The sequence below is a fragment of the Alligator mississippiensis genome, chromosome 3, assembly GCF_030867095.1.
Source record: "Alligator mississippiensis isolate rAllMis1 chromosome 3, rAllMis1, whole genome shotgun sequence".
NCBI classification, from domain to species: domain Eukaryota; kingdom Metazoa; phylum Chordata; order Crocodylia; family Alligatoridae; genus Alligator; species Alligator mississippiensis.
In genome coordinates this window covers 288,705,213-288,719,609 of record NC_081826.1, presented here as the reverse complement: position 1 = coordinate 288,719,609, position 14,397 = coordinate 288,705,213, and the positions used below count along the sequence as shown (strand labels likewise).

Genomic DNA, 14,397 nt, shown 5'->3' with positions numbered 1-14,397 from the left:
GATGTGGACCAGTCCTCCCTTCTTGCCCTATACTGGAATACAATGATTCGTGGCTGCCATCCAGATTATCCTGGATATTGCCTTACATTCTACTATTACCCTCTGAATCCCACTAAGGAGAGAGATCTGTTGGCATTATGTTACCAATTTGCCACACGCTGGGGATTTGCCCTGTCCGTAGTGGTTTTTATGTTAATTTCTGCAGCCCTTATGCCCATAATAGTAAGACAAATAAGGGATGACATCATCTTTAGCTTAATGTCCCCTTTAGAAGGGTACAGACTCTTTAAAAAAAAAAAAAAATAGTCTCAATATTTGGGTGGCAGGCGTTTCAAGCCAACCAATACAGATACGATCTAGAGCCTTGCTCAGTAATAGAATGAAATTCTACGCGCTCTTTTCAGGCCCTAAAATATCTTCTTATCACACAGGGGTCAGCATTTTGGTATAAAGTCATCTACTCAGAAGACATCCATGTCAGAGCAGGCACTCTGCAGTTGAGGATGGTTAGTTAGGGAACACCAGAACTTAGGGTTCAGATCCTTTGTTGGTATGAAACTGAAGTTAGAGAGAGAAAAGTTTGCCCCAGGTGAGGATCTGCTCCAAGACTGCTTTAAAACTGTAAGTGCCCCGAGGTAGAGACCGTCTTTCTCTGAGTCTTGTACAATGTGAAGCATGCTGGAGGAATTTATTCCTTAGGCATTTATAGCAAATTGAGGTTTTATATCTTTATAGCATGCCTTCCTACTTTTAATATATGTTAAAGTCAGTTTCCTCCTCCTCTTTTTTTGCGCCTTCGAGCTCTCTCCCTGACTTGGCTGCACCTGATCCATAGTAGCAAAGCTAATTAACTTCATTTTAAGTCTTTAATGGCCTAGTTGAGTGTAATAATTGCTTTCCAATTAGTACTGTGCAATTTTACCTGGATGGAAGTTCAGAATATAGATCCTTGATGGGGAAGTGGAGGCAACTGAACCCTCATGAAGTTCAGTCGTGAGCATTCTTCCCCCCGTGCTTAATACTTCACTGTTTTATACATTTCATAGACATTAGGGCTGGAAGGGACCTCGGGAGATCGAGTCCAGGCCCTTGCCCTAAGGGCAGGAAGTCAGCTAGGATCAAAAGATCCCATAGATTAAATGGGGTCCCTAAATTGAAGCAGTGGGTTTTAAAAAAAACACCGCTTCAATTCAGGGCTGATCAAACCCCCATGTTGTGCACACACCCCACTGATTTACCTGTCTTTCCAGCAGGGAGGGGAGGGCAAGCTGCCAGAAGGCGAAGTGATCCCTGGGCTGCAGAGGGGTGGGGTGCGCTGGTGCTTCCCTCTGTGGCAGCAGCAGCCCTCCCCCAGGCGGTACCCACCCACAGGCACCCAGGTCAGGTGGTCCTGGGGGGGCACCACAGCCACAGAGGGAAGCACTGGGCCCCCATGCAGCTCAGGCAGGCAGGCTCCAGGGGAGGAAAATAAAAAGATCAGGCTCGCTGCTTTTCTTGGGTAGAGCCTGCTTTCCTGGGCTCCTGTCAGGCTGCCTGCAGGGCTTCCTGCAGAGCCGTGGAGCTGCACAGAGCCCAGTGCTTTGCTCCGCGGCTGTAGGAGCAGCAAACTAACTCCCTGAAGGAGTTTTAGGTTGCTGTGCCCCAAGTCATTTAAGGCACATTACGCCACCAAATTTCCTACAGTGGCTGGAAATAATGTGCAATACACTACTGAGGCATGCAAACACCATTATAGAGGTGCAAAAGCATTTAGCCTGCTTTAAAGTGTTGTGCACACACCTCTCGTTTCGTCTACACATGGCTAGTGCTTCCAGTACTTCACTCCTAGTCATTTCTACACCCGAGTGAAGGTTTTTTGCTCACGTTTTTGTATACTGCATGCAGCGCATGAATTTAATCCCACATCACCAAAGCCTGTGGCTACTGGGCTGCCAACTGTAGAGAGGACACGGTCAGTGAAAAATCAGCCATTTCTAGCACAACGTCCATTTTGCTCGCCTCTCAGCTTCTAGAGGGCATAAAGCTTAACACTACCATCACAAACACTGATTTTTTGAGGTAGGTAGTATGTGGTATAAAGTATTTATATGTTAGGGGTGGGCAAAACAGGCTGTATTCGATTCGCATTCAGATTCAGCTCAAATCAGGCACAGCGATTCGATTTGTTGATTCAGATCATTGCCCCTGATTCGATTTGGCCAAATCCAAATCTCAAGATTCGATGCTGATTCAGTTCTAGACACAGCTTCAAGGTATGTAGAAAAAACATTTAAAGTACCAGGCACGGCTCATGAACGCTGTGATGCTGGGGCACGTGGAGTGTCCCACAGGAGTGCGAGGGGGCTCTCCACATGCCCAGCAGCAAACCTGGAAGTGGACCAGAAGTACTTCCAGGTCTGCTGAGGAGCACACTGGGGGGCCACCCCACGCCACCCCAGCTCGGCAATCAGCTGCAGGGGGACCCCGGGTGCCCCTCCAGACCCAGAAGGCACCAGTCGCCGAGCTGGAGGGTGCGGGGGTCCCCCTGCATGCTCCCTGGTGGACCAGAAAGTGCTTCTGATCCATTTCTAGGTCTGCTGCCAAGCGCGCTGGGGAGTCCCCCCATGCTCCTGTGGGATGCTCCATCCACCCCACCATCGCAGTGCTCACAAGCCACATGGTACCTTGAAATATGTAGAAAAAACATTTAAAGTGGTGTCTAGGGCCAAATCATTGAATCCCTCCAAATTGATTCTGAGAGATTCAGAAAGATTCAGTTAGATTTTAAGGGTCTCCTGATTCGATTCAGATTCGGAGATTTGGCCACCTAATTGGGCCGAATCATATCAGTAACCGAAGCTTCACACAGCACTACAAAATATACCACTCATGTACACCACATACAAACAATATACACTGAAAAATTCTCTTGGCCCCTCTCCCACAAAACAAAATGCAAAGACCTAGACTGTCAGTGTAGTGCTTTATCGCAAGAAAAGCATTTCATTAGTGAGTCAGTTCAAATAAAGAAAGGACTTTTTTGAATCATCAGCCAAATGTCCTGTTAAACCCCAATATGTTTCAAGATGTAATACATCTGGCTGCAAAGAAAAGCTGAAACATGACTCTCACCCACTAGAACAGGCTTCTGAAGTTTCTCATGGCAACTTTGATATTCGTATTCCTAAACCAGAATATATCAAGATGTCTTGTGGAAAAAACACAATTCCAGCTATCAGAGCCAACCCAAGCAGGGTGCGGGGCAAATCAGCCTGTGCGAGGCCTCACCCCTGCCCTGATCCCACACTCCTCGGATCCAAAAAAAAGGCACCGCAGCCATCAGCAGCAAGGAGGGGGAAAATCATCACTGCAATTTGCCCCTGCTTAGGGACAGCCCTGCCAGAGAGTTTTAGTTCAGCCAGGTAGGCCTAGACTAGTAATAATTGAGAATTTGACATTTTTAGACCTTTTTCAGGAGTTTGAAGCTTCATGTGTCTAAACCAGAACATCCAGTTTTTAGGCCCCTGGACCAGCCCCTCAATTTAAGTTTGCTTATTTTTAATTAGATTCCAGTCTACCCTATCAGCAGGGGGACTGCTCTTATCCCAGTCATAACTAAGGCAGATGGCAACACAACGTCCTGCTCTCTTCAGTGATACAATGATGACCAGAGCCACCAGTCCCCTCCGCACTAGATGAAGATGTGAAGGAAGGAAAAAGCAAGTGGAAACAGCCATGCTGCCTGTATGAAGCAGGTAGGAGGGTAAAAGACTCCTTGAGGAAGTTCCTGGGAGACCTTCCAGCACAAAGTGTCTCCAATAGATACCAGAACAAAGATCCCATAACAAAGTTCAGTTTTTTAGTAAGTGAAAGGTGGGAGCACTATTGGATGGGATGAGACAGCTGGTGAAGAGTATTGTTCCTACTGGAGTATGATAGGAACAGCATAAAATTAGGGCCCATTGTAGGAATCATGTGAGATGGTATAAATCACTAATTAGCTCCTAAACAGCGTCTACATGTGCAGCCGCAGTAAGTCACAGTAAACTAACAAATTAAGCTGTAGGTTAGTATTCGTAAATACAAGTACCACCCCATGACTGAGTCTTTTAGTGCACAGCAACACACGTGTAGATGCTGACAGGGCTGGCTTGGGCACAAGGGTGCTTCAGTACAGAGACTGCCTGCTGGTTAGCCCTGCACTGGAGCATCCTTGTGCCCTAGGCCCTCTGCAGCACATTAAGCTGGGTCTGAGTAGCCTCGGGCTGTTAGGCTGACTCTGGGCCACCTGCCAGCCAGGGCTGATCGGACCCGGCTCAATGTGCTGCAGTTCTGGGCATATGTGCAAACGCAGCCCCTAGGAGTAATAAATTCTGGTGCGATGTGCCAAAGTTCATTGCTTCGAATTAATTGCACTTGTAGACAGGCCCAGCACACATGTGTAAGTGGGCATGTATACATAGATATAAACTTACATTTTGAGACCCTTATAGCACAACAGCATGATCTGCTTTTGCATAAGTTAAAGAGCCTCCACTGAACACAGGAATGCGTTCCATGGCATGAAAGTCACAACAGCTTAAATTCCCTTTTTACACATTTACCCATAGGTAATATACACCTTATTTTATCACCTCTGGGTTTGGTCCCATGAAATTAAAAAACTATAAAGAAAGAATTGGATGGGAGAGGGAGACCTTGGTAATAAATCCAACACCTCTGACTGTGATACTAAGTAAGTGAAATGTAGGTGGCAAAAGCGTATCCACTGCTCAGCACTGCTCTGTAATAAGCCCTCCAAAATTAATTGCTGTTCACCTTTGTAACTGCAGTGCAATTGTGAGGGTTATAGAAAAATGAGAGAAAAACCTTTATCAGACACTGTCACCACTGCAGGGCTGTGCAGAGCAGCAAGCACAGCACATCTGAATAATTTATCGTGTGGCATCCATTTCTTACCGATTACCTGGAGTTTCTAATAAGCTCTAATCATACACTATTTCAAGGTAAAAAATTGCATAAGCTTCCTAAGGACACAGAGCTTTTAATTTTGGGCATTACTAAAGTCCACCCTCAGTCACCAGACCTGAAATCACCTCTGTGAACAAGAAAATAGCATGCCTTGGCATTTTCATGTAAAATTTATTGCTGAACCCCACAGCAACACCGATAATACTCAAATAATTTCCTGTTCTGATTTTATCTGTTTTTAAAGTCAAACTCCCGTGTAAAGCCATCCCAAGATGCACTTCCACCCATCCTCATGTTCTTGCTGGCTTTGTGTTGTTTTAGAGGTTGCAGATATGCCTGCTAGTTGTTAACCCAAGGGAGAAATGCAAAAGAGGGCTCTCGGGAAATAAACTAGATTTGAATAGACCAGCTTCACAGGGAACAGGACATAGAACAGACTGCACGAAACAGATAACACTGTGTACATGGCAGGTTAATTTCACTTCATTGATAGGCTTTCAACAAATGAATAGCAAAAGCAAAAAACACTCAGACAAAGGAACCTAAATGGGAACAGGCAACAGAGACAGCTGTTTACAACATTCGAAGGGGATTGAGGAGTTAACTGGTTTAGAAATGACCAATGCTGTAAAAAGACCCTGTGATCTCCACTTTGCCGGTGCAGTCTCTTGCAGCAATGAACACTGTTGCACATGCATGGTGTTGCTCGGTACATGTATTGCATGTGCCAGTGTTTGACTGATCCCAAGCATCTCTTCTCTAGGACAGCAATTAAGACCCAGATTTTAAAACGTTTTCTGCAGTTTCAAATCAATTTCTGGACTTGGTTCATAGATGGTTAGGGGCTGGAAGGGACCTTGTAGATCATCAGGTCCAGTCCCCCTGCACTAGGCAAGAAAAGACAACTGGGGTCAAGTGACCCCAGGGAGGTGACTGTTCAGTCTCCTTTTGAAGATTTCCAGGGTAGGCGACCGCACCACCCCTGGAAGGAGTTTATTCCACAGTCTGGACACCCTGACTGTGAAGAAGTTTTTCCTGGAATTGAGCCTGAAGTGGCCTTCCAGGAGGTTATACCCATTACTCCTGGTCTTCCCCAGGGATGCCCTAGTGAACAGCTGTTCACCACGTTCTTGATGTACTCCCCTGAAGCTGCAGTAAGCTGCTACCAAGTCCCCTCTCTGCCTTCTCTTCTGTAGGCTGAAGAGGCCCAAGTCCCTCAGCCTCTCCCCGTATGGCTTGTCTGATCATAGTTGGCTCTTCTCTGGACCCTCTCAAGGACCCAGGAAGTTTTTCCATGTCCTTGTTGAAGTGCGGCGCCCAGAACTGGATGCAGTACTCAGCTGTGGTCTCACCAGTGCGGAGTATAGCAGGAGTATCACCTCCTTAGTTTTGCATGAAATACAACAGTTGATGCATGCCAGTGTGTTGTTTGCCCTGCTGGGCACAGCATCGCACTGCTGGCTCGAGTTCATGCAATGGTCGATCACTACCCCTAGGTCCCTTTTGGCTGTGGGGCAAGTCAAATTGTCGCCACCAAGCCTGTAGGTATGGTTGAACTAGAGTACTTAAACGATCAGTTGAAATATTAAACAAGATAGGTTTTTGGGTGGGTTTTTTTTAAGTTAGGAAAGAGAACAAATGAAAGTGTGCACTGTAAAGATTAGACCAATTTAAACCCCCTAGTTACTTTATTTTCATTAAGAAAAGAAACTAAAAAAAGATATTACTTTTTCATTCTCACTCAAGCAAAGAATGAATGAAGAATGAATTTATTTAAAGATCATACCAATTTTATACTACATTAAAACAGATGATGCTGTCACATACTAATAAACAAACAGAGAAGCAGAATTAGTTCTTAATTCAGGCCTTGTCAGCAATTGTGACCTCCTGCCTCAATTTACTTATCTGCAACAATCTGGCTTAATGCATTTAGAAGAAACTAATCTATCAGGTTTGAAATGGTTCAGTTACAGATGGAATAGTTTAGATCTGATGTTTATCCAGTCCTTTAGTTTTTTAATGAGAATTTGTACAGTCTTATTTTTTTTACAATTTACAATCTTGTACTGAAGTCTTATTTGCCTTGCATAATTTTGCTTTTTTAGCCCATATGACTGAGACCTTAGAAGTCAACCTAGCAGGTAAAAATGTAAAAATCGTCTCTCAGCTTGGATAATTTCACAGATACAAATTAGAGCTTCTCCCTTGACTTGCAATGCATTTGCTAAGGATTAATTCATTATGGACACATTACTTAGCTGGTGAAGCTTGTAAACTCTAGAAGTATTTTTTTTTCTGTTTTAAAGAGACCTACCAGGTTTCTAGCCTCCAAAAGTAGCAGAGCCTGTGACCTTGAGGCTGAAAGGTCTTAATCAAATAATTTACTGTTCAAATGAAATTAGGGGCGACTACAAGAGACCTTGCTGTCTATGGCAGTGGTGCTCAACCTTCGGGCCCCACAGGCTAAATGAATGGGGCAGGGCCAGTCTGTGGGCTGGATTGAGCCCCATGTGCCAGGATCGGGCCATAGGAGCCCGGCACAACTTTTTCTCATCCCCACAAACCAGGATTAGGCCTCAGAGGCACTGCCCCCCGCTTCTGCTCTCACACGTCAGGGTTGGCCCTGGAGGCCTAGCACTGCCCCCTACAACTCCAGCATTGTCCTCTCCCTGTCCCCTGTATGTCAGGATCAGGTGCTGGTGTCCAGGACCCCCTCCATCCAGGCCTGCACGCTGGGGTCAGGCACCCAATCCAGTTCTCGGGGCCCAGGGCTCCTTATGTGTCCAGAAATTTGGCAGTGGGGGAGTGATCAAATTCACCACTCTCCTACTGCCAAATTTCCAGACCTGCAGGGAGCCCCACAGGTCACATGGCCCAGCCTCTGGATGGATCTGACTCATGGGCCAGGTCTTAAGCTCTACTGGTCTATGAGGTTTAGTGAAAGACAGGAGAGAGAGCCACAAAGCAGGAATCCTGCAAACATGTATGCAATCAAGATAATATTTTGTAACTTTCAGGGGCATTGGCTGTAGCCACGGTGGTCTAAGGACACAGGCAATTTACTCAAAGAAACTTGTCTGCCTTTGGTAAAAATGTTAACTTATTATGGTATGCAATATTAGCAAGCCACATGCACATCAAGCAGTTAAAGGAGTTATGTTAGCATGCTGGAATTCCTTGCCTGGGAACTGGCTTGATATCTCAACCTTTAAGTTATACTAGTACTCTATATTTTCTCTTCTGCACTTCTATTATTCGAGTCATTTACGTGCAACTTATAAGGAAGCAATAATAATGACATACTGCAGGACTGTAAAAGCTACACACATTTTCATGTACACTAGTTTTTATGGGCCAGGACTGCAGCGTCATTTGCAATATATGAGGTTAATTCTGGATCAAAGATATTTTTGTTTTTTAGTCCCAGAGTCACTGGAGGCTGGACATGCAAGGAAAATATACAGTCCTAGGAAAGTAAGGACCATAGGAAGGAAGATGGAGAAGGAAAAAATGCTGTATGTTCATGTCCACTGCAGCCTCTTTGGAAATGAAATCACCCATACACAGATACAAGTCCTCTACATCCTAAAAATGTGGATTAAGTAGGACTTGTGCTGACCCTCTGCAGAGGGCTGTATTTTATCCTAGCTGTTGCTGGTAGGTGTTGTAAGGTTTTGGCTCTGTGGCGGCGAGGCACCACCACAGGCTCCTGAAGGGGAGAGAGTAAACCCTGCATGCCCCATACCCTGGTAGCAGACCCCCGGCAGGGATGACTCACCTCCCGCAGGGCAGCTGGAACAGGAGCCGTGACTGTGGCCGCGTGAACCGGCATTACGACGGCTGTTTAATCAGCTGTTTGCGGCACGGGAAACAGCTGGACCAATCCCGGCGGCCGTACCGGCTGCCGCAAGAAAGTTTAAAAGCCCTGCCGGAACTAGGGCAGAGAGAGAGCCGGAGAAGGAGGGTGCGGGCCGGCAGCTCACTAAGTGTGCTGCAGCTCCGGCGCAGGAAGAGAGCAACACAGCCTGCATGGCTCCTGCAGGAAACCCCAGGGAGATCTTTAAGCCCCCTGCCGGAAGCAAATTGGGGCATCCCTCCAGCTCCTGGCGGAAGCGGAGGCCAAGGCGGCAGGGGAGTTCCTTGCAGACAGCAGGAGGGAGGAGGCATGGGTAGAGGAGGCAGCTCTGCAGCCCTCTCCTCCTCAGGGGAATTTTTTTTTTTTTTTTTTAATTAAGACAAACCCTGAGAAGTGGGGAAAAAGCCACCACAACCAAGAAGGCAGGCCCTGGGCCATTCTACAGGGCCGAAGACCATTATTGACACACATCCACCCAGCTGGTGAATGGATAGGGTATAGGGGAGGCAGAGCCCTGTGGAACATCACACCAAACAACCATAAGTACTGCCGTCCGTTGGGAGAGGCACCCCCCTCAGGAAGATCTCCACTGGGAAAAACCCCCTCTCCTAGTTGTTTAGTCAGTCGTGGCAGGCGAGTTGAGGGGAGGGGCTACACCCCGACAGGCCAGGCGGCACGAAGGCACAAAATGCCACAGGCCCCCTTTCGGTCAGTGCCTTGATCCCCAGTGACGTCAGAGTGAGATCCGGTTTCAGTGCCACCTAGATGATTCAGACACTGCCCCTTCTTACCTGCCACGTCTTTGATACTGTTGTTGGGGAGGCAGTTCGCTGTAGGTGATCTGAAGGGGTCTCAGCCCTGGGCTGCCTTCGTGAGGCTCCAAACCACCACCTTTATCCCACCCTTACCACATCCTTGGCCTGGGTAGATGCTGCTCCCTGCAGGTCTTACCACACTGCCCGCCTTGAAAGGGTTGGGTCTTCCTGGCCATCAATCTTCAGGGGTCCGTCCCCTGTCTTCGGGTTGGCTTCCTCTCTCCTGGGAAACTAAACCTGCCCCGTCTGGGGCCAAACTGTAACTGAAGAAACTCAACTGAAAAACAACTGTCTTCTGCCGGCAGGCTCCTGAGATTCCCTTTCTCTGGGCCCTCAGTCCCCTGGGGAGACTCATCCATCCCCTTTATTCTAGTAGGCGTGGGTACAGGCAACCGCCCTGTGACCAGCCTCTGCTGGCTCTTCTGGCGTGACATCCCTGGGGCCCGGCTGACCTGTAGTCCAGTTGTCCTGGTCCCTCCATCCAGCATTGTCTAGTTCCCCATCCTGGGGCTCATGATCCCCCATGCTCTGCCCACTGCAGGGCTGCCTGGGGATACCTGCAGGTCTGAGGAGCCATCCCCAGCCATGGTGTCTGAGCTCCTGGTCGGAGCCCCTCTGCCTCCTGGTGGGGTCCCGTGAAGTTGCTGCTCCTCAGTGGGGCTCCCTTGTCCCTGTCAGCCCCCGAGGCTGCCCTCTGCCTCACCCATCTGGGTCCTCCGGCAAGTGCCCAGCTCCTTGTGGCATTGGGAGTTGGAGCCTGTGAGCTCTGCAGCCGGCATCCTGCTCCTTGGAGCCAACCCAGCTGGATCCCCAGCTGCCTTTTGAGCAGCCCACGCTTCTTGGGAACCACGTCCCTGGTGCTTGCCAATATGCAGGCTCAGGCAGCTGCAGAACTGCTGAGCCTGTGTTGGCGTTTCCTCCCAGCTGCTGCTCATCCCGGCTCCTATGGTAAGTACCGAGGTGCATTGGGCAAGGTCTGGGACACTTGGGGGGGGGGGGGGGGGTTTGCCTTCCCTCTCACACTAGTCAATTATGAGCAGGGTCAGACAGATCTAACAAGGAGTTCCCCTGAGTCAAGTCAGTTGAAACATGATGGGCAGGCCTGGTGGTGAGGGGAGACAGAGCATGGAAGAGGAGGAAAAAGAAGCATGCAGTGATGACAACACCTAGGTAAAGACAGTTTAACTTCATTATTTCTATTTGCTTATCATTGCTGCTGCTGCTGCACAGGGAGGCCGCAGGAATTGCTGCATACAGCAACCAGCTGGAGATTTCAAAATGAGCAAAGGGATTAAAACATTTTAACATCCAAAACATCAATACCAACTCTGGCTCAACCCATACGACTCTCCAGTCTTTCTGTTTTTACCTTGCTGGCCTTCAGGATGTTGATCTGTTCTTCATATACAGTGTCCCTGTTTTTCTCCAGAAATCCCTCACACTGATATTCAACCTACCACAGCAGAAAATGGAAGAGAAAAAAAAAATTAATGGTGATTATGCCCCTTCCACGCTAGCTGACGCACTGCAAGACTAATGCTATAATTACAGTACGTTTCCTGAAGGCTTTAGCCATCACAAACAGCAACATGAACTATGTGCAAGCACAGATGGGATGGTAAAGATATTAGTTTATCCTATTAATAAATATATTACCTTTCAGTGATACAGGGCACAAAGTCCTTAATTCAAAAATCTTGCATTACCCCATTATTACTTCATAGAGATGGTATGCGCACGATTTCCAGCAATCTAGCTTTCATTTTTGCCATTTCTTTAAAAGGCCACTCTGGCCTTCCTAGTGTGTCAGTCAGTAACCTGTTACACATTAACCTCAAAATCTCAAAACCTCTGGCACAGGTCTGTACTCAGTTTCACCAAATTTCTCCTGCCCACAGCCTACTTTGTGAAGTTTCTAAAATTAGCTAGTTTTGAGATAAGACATGGTCAGAAAAGCACTGAAATAATTTTTTTTAAAAGGTTGGATAAAATCTATTCTGCCCTGATACAAATCGCCTCAAAATTGAGCAATAAACTGTCAGATGATGGCAGAGCATACATGTAAAATGTGACATGGGAATATCTTCTTTTAGAACGCACAGGGGAGGGTTCAGGCAAAGTCGTGCGCATAATGGAAAAGCAAGTGTCAGCTTCCGCTGTGAGCAGTGCAATTTGCTCTGACGTTAGCAGATAGAGGTGAGACTTGATTTAGGAATCTCTCACATTTAGGCTCCTTTGACACTTCCTCAGAATTGCTTTTGATTTCCATTTCAAACACATACGCACATGTGTGTGCGCGCATTGAGTAACTATAGCCTCAGAAAAGATTCTTATTTGCTAGGAATAATACCTGTCAAATAATGTTTTCAATGAAGCTTGAGCCCACACCAAGGCTGCTGCTGTAGCAACCACTGTGTTAAAGGCTTGATGTTGGTATCTTCTCTGCAACGAAGTCCTTGTATTGTCTCGCTTGGCTTCCCCCTCCCCCGCCCCACTTCCTTCCCACTGAGGTCTTGCATCATGAATGAGCTGGTTTCATGCCTTTCTCTGTGTAATTATCTGTGTTTATTATGCAAGATGCATAACTGGTTTCACAATATCTTTAACTGAACCAACTTTACAGTTGCCAGACATGTTGAACAGACTTTCAGGCACAAAACACTCTTCCTCAGGTCTCGGAGAGCAGTAGCTATGGCCAAAGCCAAATACCAGATGAAACAACCAGTTTCGACTAACTTACGTCATTTCAACGAAGTGTTTTGCACAAGGTTTGTTTGTTTAAGCAAGAAGCCTCAAAACCACTTATTTTAAACTGTGCACAGAGTTGCAGGGTGACTTCTCAAAGCCAACCAATGGACTTGGATGCCCAACTAATATTAGTGGCAATCAGGCATCCCCAGGCTTTATGCAACTTTGGAAGTCCCCACCTAAACAAGCTGAACGTGGTTTAAAAACCAAAGATATTTAAACTTCTAACTACCCTGGCCAGTGTGTGCTAGACTAGTGGGTGTTTAAAGAGCCTTACATGCTATATACGCCCAGTTACCTTATCTGCAAAGTGCACCACAATGAAAGAGGTGTTGGACATTCGTGGTTTCTGGAAGTGTTGGCTGGTAGAGTGTCTATCATACAATTTTTGGGCCCAGTTCTGGTCAGTTCCTTTAGGAACCTAAAAAAAGGGAGAGAAATAAACAGGGTTTATTAGTAGATCATGTGGATGGCTTATGCCTTGATAGTGTTGTTAAAGACTTCTGAACTTCCTGTGGATGGCAGGGAAGGAACAGGTCCTTAGGGGGAAGCAAATTCAAGCAAGAGAGATGGCTTGATAAAAAGATTTACTGAGGTTAACTCATGCATAATGGACAGCAACGGAGAGAGAAACAGGAAAATTCATAGCTGGCATCACCGATGGTTGTAATGTACATGAGCACAGAAAGTAAAGTTACAATAAAATGAACATCAGCCCTTCTCCAGATTTCCCAGTGTTTCCACACCCTCCACTAATACAACACATCACAGCTCCACAGAGCTCAGTGGTGCTCAGCTAACACACGCCAACTGCAAAGCTGCACAGGACTGCTAGATTGCGTGCATTTTGGGACTAGGGCTATTTTTAGTGTTTGGTCAGCTGGAAGCACATTACCTTACCAGTGCTAAAAAAATAAATAAGGGGAATTATGAATAATCACCATCTGCTGAATTTGTTAATAACTGAAGAACAAAAACAACCCTTTCGGCGTCTTAGTTCTTGCTGCCTTGATCACTGCAAAACAATTCCCTTTAAATTTTTGCGTTTGTATTCCAATGCAAAATGGGGCCTGTAATCAGAATTTTTTTTTATTCAGGGTGAAATTTTACGGTACCAAACTGCAAATCTAATGCTTACTACTTATCCCCACTTCCCTCACATTTTTATGTTTAGACAAAGCTTATTATTAACTTGGGCAGAAATGTCAGCATTTTTAAGAACAAAGCCCACTTTTGGCAGCAAAATAAGACTTTTGTTTGCACGAATAAAATCCTAAAACAAGATTCAAAGGTTTAATTCAGCTCTTTCCAAGGAATCTCCAGCTCTTTAAAATCTGAGTATTGTCAGAGTGGCTCCAACAGCCACACACGGTGCCTATGAGCATGGCCTGGCTAATCAAACCAAGCCAATAACTTCCTTTGGGAGCCCAGGAGGTAGAATGACAGACACACACCTCACTCCAACATAGAAAGGCTTTTCTGTTCTGTATTTGCTGATATTAAACAATATGTTGTCAGAGACTGATCCCTAGTGCAGGGCACAGATGAATTATTTACTTATATGCAAAATATTTATATACATTTTTCTCCTGCCTCCACCTTGCTCAAATAACTAGTGTTAGTTCTCCTTTCAGCATAGGTTACTATTTCCTCCCCCCTTTAATAGTTGCTGGGCACCTCACAAGCTTCCCCATAGAAACTACAGGACAGGTGCAGCCCACAAAGCCCTGGCTTTGGCAAACAGGAACCATCTCTGCTCCTACCATGGCTTCACATTTGGCACTGAGCAGTCAGTCATGGGGTAAACACGCGTAAATAAGGCTAGGAGCAGGAGTCCCGTCTCACAGGGGCAGAGTCCCTTTGTGGATCAGACCCTAAAAGAGTATATCTACAATGCTTCATAACTGTGTGCACGCTGCCAATAAATAAGCTGCATGCACTTGCACCACCTTGGTCCAAAAGTTTGCTAAGACAACAGTCTGGTGCAGCCCCAAGCACATACATTTGTACAAGGATCAGGCTCCC

General features: G+C 46.4%; 1 protein-coding gene across 1 annotated transcript in view; it reads right to left on the bottom strand.

Annotated features, from left to right (window-relative positions):
* The window catches only part of MYO5B (myosin VB), a 404,810-nt gene that overhangs the window by 127,574 nt on the left and 262,839 nt on the right, over window positions 1-14,397 (bottom strand). The window contains exons 13-14 of the mRNA XM_014593958.3: window positions 12,671-12,793; window positions 10,994-11,077 (exon numbers count right to left, since the gene is read on the bottom strand). Of these exons, the coding sequence (XP_014449444.1) occupies window positions 10,994-11,077; window positions 12,671-12,793 (207 nt within the window). The remainder of the gene's footprint in view (window positions 1-10,993; window positions 11,078-12,670; window positions 12,794-14,397) is intronic.